At 54.2% G+C, this 6,526-nt stretch overlaps 1 protein-coding gene across 1 annotated transcript in view; it reads right to left on the reverse strand.

Annotated features, from left to right (window-relative positions):
* Positions 1-6,526, reverse strand: part of ASTN1 (astrotactin 1) — a gene marked incomplete at its 5' end in the record, with an annotated part of 25,726 nt that overhangs the window by 8,113 nt on the left and 11,087 nt on the right. The window contains 5 exon segments of the mRNA XM_010149037.1: positions 27-137; positions 3,275-3,463; positions 3,635-3,739; positions 6,000-6,127; positions 6,453-6,526. The exon segment at positions 6,453-6,526 is cut by the window's right edge and continues 16 nt beyond it. Coding sequence (XP_010147339.1) covers positions 27-137; positions 3,275-3,463; positions 3,635-3,739; positions 6,000-6,127; positions 6,453-6,526 — 607 coding nt within the window.

The following is a 6,526-nucleotide window of genomic DNA, read 5'->3' on the forward strand; positions in this document are numbered from 1 at the left end:
CGGGCTCGGGCCCCCCATCCGCACGCCGGCTGCCATGCGCTTGGTGCCCGACTCGGAGAGGCTGGCAATGTACTCGGGGAAGGTGAGCACCTTGGGGTCCCGCTCACGTTCCTCTGACTCATCCGAGGGGGAGTTGCCTGGGAAAAGGGGAAAAGAGGGGCACCACGGTGGGCTCTGAGCCACCAGTGAGGGGATGTGAGGGAGCTAGACCCCTACCTTGCACCCAGGAGAAAGGCAGTGCTGCCCAGAGACACACACACACACACCCCCCCATCCTCAAGAGCTCTCTGCTTGCTCTGTAAGGATGAAATGCTCACTGATCTTCAGAGGAGAAATCAGGCCTGAGAAGTCCACCCTGGACAAAAGGACCTGCAATGGCCCTTGAGTCTCCCCGTGCCTCAGTTTCCCCAGCCCTTCACCTGGCACGGGCTACCCTTGCAGCAAGTCACCACACGAGGGAGCTCCTGCCTGCGGCGGGAGAGTCATGCAGGACCTGCCTGGGCACCTTCACCCCACACTGACACCCCACCAAAGCCCCCTTCCAAACCACTCTGCTGCCAAAGCTCTCCTGCCCCAACAGCCGATTCCTTCACTCAGCTCCTTGGGTTCCCAAGGACCCGTATCGAGGGGAATAGGACAGAGTGTGCTGGAGAGCAGAGAGGGTGACACTCGGAGCACGGTGCACAGCAATGATGCTGCTGCAGTGCACACACACCCTTCCCCAAAGGTCTGCAGCCAGCAGCAGCACCAACGAGCACAGAATGAGCAGGGAAGACTTGCCAGTGCTTCATGATGCCCAGAAAGCTCCCACGATGGCTACTAAGCCACCAAGCCCCTCTCCAGCCCCTCCACCCCACCCATGCTCCGTCTCCACATAGGGGAAGGGAGATGGGGAGCAGTTCCCTTTCGGGAGCTGGTTCAAGCCCGCCTCCTCCTGTCTCTTTGCAGTGTCATGGGGCATGATGGAAGCGGGCAAAGTTGCAGCAGGTCAGTGAAATAGGGTCTACCCCTAAGGGCTTAGCTTACAAAGCACCATCACGAAGCAAAAAAACACCAACGGGGAGATGGAGGCAGATACGTCATTGGGACTGCAGATCCCCAGCTGGACTGCAACAAGACTGAAGGCTTGTTTACCCTCTGCCTCATGTACACGGGGGAATACCTAGCAGGTCCTACCCTGCCAAGCCTCAGGCAGCCCTTCAACTCAACAGGCTTGGAAGAAAGATCTGCAGCAGGAAAGCATTGCCACTGACTATGCTTTTCCCAGCTCGCTGCAAAGGTGCCTGATACTGGGTGTCAACATGGCCCCACTGCACGATGCAGCAAGCCAGACCCTGTGCTCGGTGGGCTATTCTCTGGTGCTCCCATAGCCAGAAGTATTTTGACACAAGGGGAAAAGTCCCAGCACAGCATTCAAGAAGGTGGTATCTGCCCATCACCACTGTGCCCTGGCTAGCATCATCCCACTACTGCGAGCCTTGCTGTGCAGGGGAACAGTGATTTTCACCCAAAAGCCCTACCAAAGGATGTCCCTGGGTCTGCACCAAAGAAAGAGGAGCTCAGAGGGGCCGAGTGGGACCATGGGTGGTGGTCAAGGTGGGCTGGTGGGGCCAGAAGCAGCCAAAGGGTGCCCAGGCAAACCTTGTCCCCAGAACAGGGGCAGGGCACTGCTGGCAGTGGCTTGGTATGGGCTGCCCGCTGTAGGGAGCCACTGGAGAGCACATCTACAGCTCTGTAGGAAGATCCTCCTATTGCATGGGTTTGCTGAGAAAAGGGCCAGTGCTAGCCTATCCCTGAGACTCCTGCAAAGAAAGCAAGGCTGCTAAAAAAAACTCAGGGTACAAGAGCATTGCTCCACTCCCCCAGCAAGCTAGAAATGGATCGCTTTGGGCTGGCTGTGAATTGCAGCTTAACAGGCGCCCAGGGAAAGCAGAGGAGCCAGGGAATGATTTGTCTCTTGCAATTTCTCAATCGATATCCAGCTCCTGACGTTTGCAAACAAAAAGCAAAGGAGGGAAAGTGGCAGGTGCCAGAGAGAACCCAAAATGTGATATCGTGGGTGGAAAAAGACTGCCAGACCTGAAAAGCCTCCAAGCAGGAAAATCAAAGAGGAGGAAATTGCAGGAGGAAAAACAGAGTACTTGCAATCAAAAGATGTTACATCCGAAGGCAGCCCACAGCAAAACAGCAACGGGTCTGTACTCTCGCAGGTGGGCTTGGGAAAAAAATCCAGGTTCCAGGAGGTCTGAGCCCGCAGGACGCGGAGGCAGACTCAGAAAGAAGCTTTTCCCACACAAGACCCCTGGTGAGAAAACAAGTGTCTCTGCAGCCAGGGCACCGCGAGAGCAGCACTCTAGGCTGGTGCCAATACTGAGAATTATGAAGCTTCCTGATGGTCACGGTGCCTGTGAGCTCCAAGCTCGTACTGCCTGCACCCAGGAGCTCCTGGGCAGCGGGCGGCAAACCAAGGTCACCTAAAAAACAGCAGCTCTGCTCCGCAGCCCCCATACCCAGGCTTGGGAGCTGGCTCTTGCTGCCCAAGCCTGGCTGGTGCAACCCAATGTCCCCAGCACAGGCAGCAAAACACCTGCAGGCAGCTTTGCAACAGCCAGTGCGAGAGATGCTGTGGTCCTGGTGACCACCAGCAGCAGGCAGGCAGGCCTTAGGCTGCCTCTGATTTTGGAAAGCTCACATCCAAACCAGCCATCGCCTCCTGCAAAACCCCTTCCCACCAGGCATCCATCACACCTCGCTGCAGAGAGGGTACTGGAGGGGATGCAGCAGTGCTGGATGCTCTCTGCACCATGGTGAACCTCACAGCTCATAACTGGTTTCCAGATATTAAAAGCACAGCACTGACAGCCCACTAGAAACAAACACATTAGAGGGAGAAAAGTCTGGCCATGGGATGCAAGTGGAAAAGAACACATACGGCAGAGACAAAAGGAAGGAGGGAACAGGATTAAAGAAAAACAACATTTAAGTCCAGAATCAAGCAGGATGGCTTGGTGGGATTAGTGCATTCATCTTTCAACTCCCTGGGGATGTGGGTATTTATCTTCCTTTCTGGCCTGGACTAACACCTGCTGCAGTCCACAGGAGTCCTTTGGCTGACTTCAAAGGGTGCAAGAGCGGGGCATAAATAGTAGGATGAGATGGGCTGCAGCCCTGACATGAGCTGGGCACTTTCCCCGTTACGCCGAAAGTAAACCCAGCTTCCCGCTCCCATGGGGTGGCTGTGGGGACCTTTCCTGGGGATGAGCAGGGCTCCTACCTTTGCTGATGTCCTCATACTCCAGCCAGAGCTGCCGCTGGACCTGCCTATTGGGGTACCAGATGGAACAGGACTCCTCGAAGCCATACACTGCTTCCTGGATGTAGTGGTTGCCAAACTGGTCCAGCAGCGCCACAAAGTCTCCACGGGAGGTGGCTCCATCCAGAGAGTGGAGCGCGTTGCTGAAGGCTGGGAAGGTTATCAGAGATGGTCAGATCCCAGAGAGTCCCAAGCCCTTACCACCTCCCCTACACAATTGTGATGGGCAACCAACCTCTAAACCCATCACCTGCCAGAATAAGGCTATGTGGCCTCTCACCACCCATTTTTCCCCTTTTCCTCCTGACCCCGCATGCTTACACTGGGAGATGGTCAGCTGGTTGAGCCGGACATGGTACATGACAGACTGCACCTTCCAGTGCTGCAAGAGGGGATACCCGGACACCTCGCTGAAGTTCACCATCCCTGCCGGAGAAAGGACACAGGCGCTCAGCACCACTGCACAGAGATGCCTCCCAGGGGGATCCTGCAGCCCCTTGTGCCATGCCTGGGGCAATGCAGCCAGCACAGTGGGAAGAAGCCGGGGAAAAGGACAGTGCGCGCATCATGTCCCCCTGGGGAGGCAGCAAGACATTCAGAGCTGAGGGTCAGCTGCTCCCTGGCAATTAAAATCATGGCTTTGAAGGAAAATATGCGGGCTCATTTCATCCTACCGTCTGGGGCTCTGTGTCGGAAGATAATAAGCCTCCTCCTGCATCCCCTCCTGCTTCCTTCCTGGCAGCCGCTCCCAAGACATGCTCAGGTGTGCTAATTACTTCACTAATGAGAGCTGAGCTTTTTAATGAGCTGTTTGCAGGCCAGGGAGTGGTCACTGTCATGCCACGTGTACCCAAGTGTGGCCAATCAAGAGACCCTGGGTCCCCTTCAGCCAGGACTGAGCCAAATGGGACACAGGCGTATGGGGAACATCGCACACCTGTCAGTAGTCATGCTCCCTCGGGACATTATGGCAATGCTGGGGTTTTTCCTTCTCTGGGCAAACACATCCCATTCTCCAGCCATTTAACTGCATTACAGAGCTAGAAATTCATGGAGACCAGGACTGGGTGGCCATTTCATCCCACCCAAGGCACAAGCTAAGGTGGATGGCAGCTCATCTTCCATGAGCAGAGGGACAGAGACCACTGAGCCTTGGACAAAGCCCCCGAAAGGGAATTGAAGGATGCTCATAGCTCTGATTTTTGGTGACTGGAACATTCCTCGGTTTGCCACAGCAGGATGCAGGGACGTGGCCACCTCCTTCCTTGTAGCTCTGCTGCCATACAGCCAACATGGCATGCCTCTGCTTGGCAGCAAAGCGGCAAACTCTGCTGCTAAACAGCCGCACAGCAGGAGTTCAGGGGGATAACAACAGGCATCCCTCCTTCTGTAGCAAGAAATGAAGGCAAAGGATAAGGAGGATAAGATCCTTTGCCTTCCAGTGCCTCTCCCTTTGGTGCTGGCTACCTACGGCTTCAAAGACTTGCTCTTCCCTGCAAAGTGTTTATGCAAAAACAGCCCTTCCTTACTCAGCAGCTCTGCCTCTCATGTATTCATGGCAATATCCAGATTGCTTACTGACAAGCAAGAGAGGATTTTTTTTCCCCCCTTAATCAGCCACAAAAAGCCAGCAGAGCAGTGGGAAATGAATTGGATAATGTACAAGTTTCTGCCTCCCTGTTGTAATTGCCAGCAGCGTCCCAGCCTCACTGACCGTGCTGTGATGCTGAGGCCACAGCAGCACTGCCTTTGTTATGTCAGTGTAACCGCACCAATGCAGCGGGAAGGAAAGCAGAACCCATTGGGAGACAGGTGTTCTCCAGCACCTCCAGTCAGGACTGAGCATCCCCATGGCTGCACGGGTGACCCACTAATGTGGTTCCCCAGCGTGAGCTCAGCCCTGCCAGGACCCACCAGAACCCTCCTTTCTGCCTGCACCTGCCTGCACACACATCTATACTGCCATCCACCCCATCCAGGCAACCAGCACCCACTGGATCCTGGGTGCAGCTCACGGGTGCTCCACAAAACACTCCTGGGAGCTCTGCCAAACAAGCTGCACAAGGTCCTGTAAGAGACCACCCTGCAGACATCTTCCAAAAGACCTTACTATCTTCATCCCTCATTTAGTAGATGCCCAGTGTCCTTGGCCATTTCAGCCAATGGCAACAAGCACCAAGAAACCAAAAGCTATTTAGGGGTGCTAGAAACTTGGTGGAAGAAAGCTAAATCCTTTAAGGTTGTCTAGGAATCCATGATAACCCTATCGCTCATGGCCCACGATGCTCTAGCAAGACAAACCAAAATATTTTGGCTTGGTTGCAGTAGGTTTTGAATGCTTCATCATACTGCCAAAGGGTTTCTGATTTGGAAATTGAATGAAGGTTGTTTGGAAATCTGTCTTGCCTTAAAAAAAACATATACATATCCTTTTTTGCAAATATCCCAAATATCCAATAGATGCTTGAGCTTTTGTGCCATACAATTAATATACAGTCTCTCCCTCTCTTTCATTTTTAATGCCTTCCTCTTACTGCAGCTGCTGCTGCAGGTGAGCACAGGATGCTAAAGCCAGACTAGACATATCCTATGGGAGATGTATTCCCTGGGAGGGGTAGGTGCTGAAGTAAAATATGCTGGCAGCTGCCCTATTGGCAGAGGTGTGGGTCCAGCCAGACTGACTCACCAGTGAGGAATTCAGGGTCAGGCGTGGGGTCGGAGAGCTCCTCCTGGCACTGGTTCTCCAGGGGCACTGTAGCCACCACTAGCCCATCTGGCAACTGCTGTTCCAGGCCCCGGGCAAAGTTGTTCTGCCTGGAATTGAATTGCAAAGAAGAGAGATAGGCTGGAGGACAGGGTAACTGTTGGATCATCCTCACCAGCTGGTGACCCATCCCAAAAATCCACTCAGCGCCAAGCCTTTCCTTTGAGCATGGGTTACAAATATATCTGCTCTCAATGGAAAGCTTCAGATGTGTCCTCCTCACCAGCCCCTTCATCTCCTGCAAAGTTTAGCCAGGTGTGGATGGACTAGGCAGTCTGCTAAGATCCAGCCCCAGGCTGCTTCCCATTCCTTCTTCTTGGAGAGGACAGCAAGGTCTGACCCTGCTGGGGTCACTTCCCCACATCCCCAACTCACCTGAACGTCCCTTTGAGTACCTGCCCCGCGGCCACCTCCTTGGAGTGGTTGTTGTAGCCGTAGAAGATCTCCCC

Source organism: Eurypyga helias, unplaced genomic scaffold (assembly GCF_000690775.1).
Source record: "Eurypyga helias isolate BGI_N326 unplaced genomic scaffold, ASM69077v1 scaffold29543, whole genome shotgun sequence".
Classification (NCBI taxonomy): Eukaryota; Metazoa; Chordata; class Aves; order Eurypygiformes; family Eurypygidae; genus Eurypyga; species Eurypyga helias.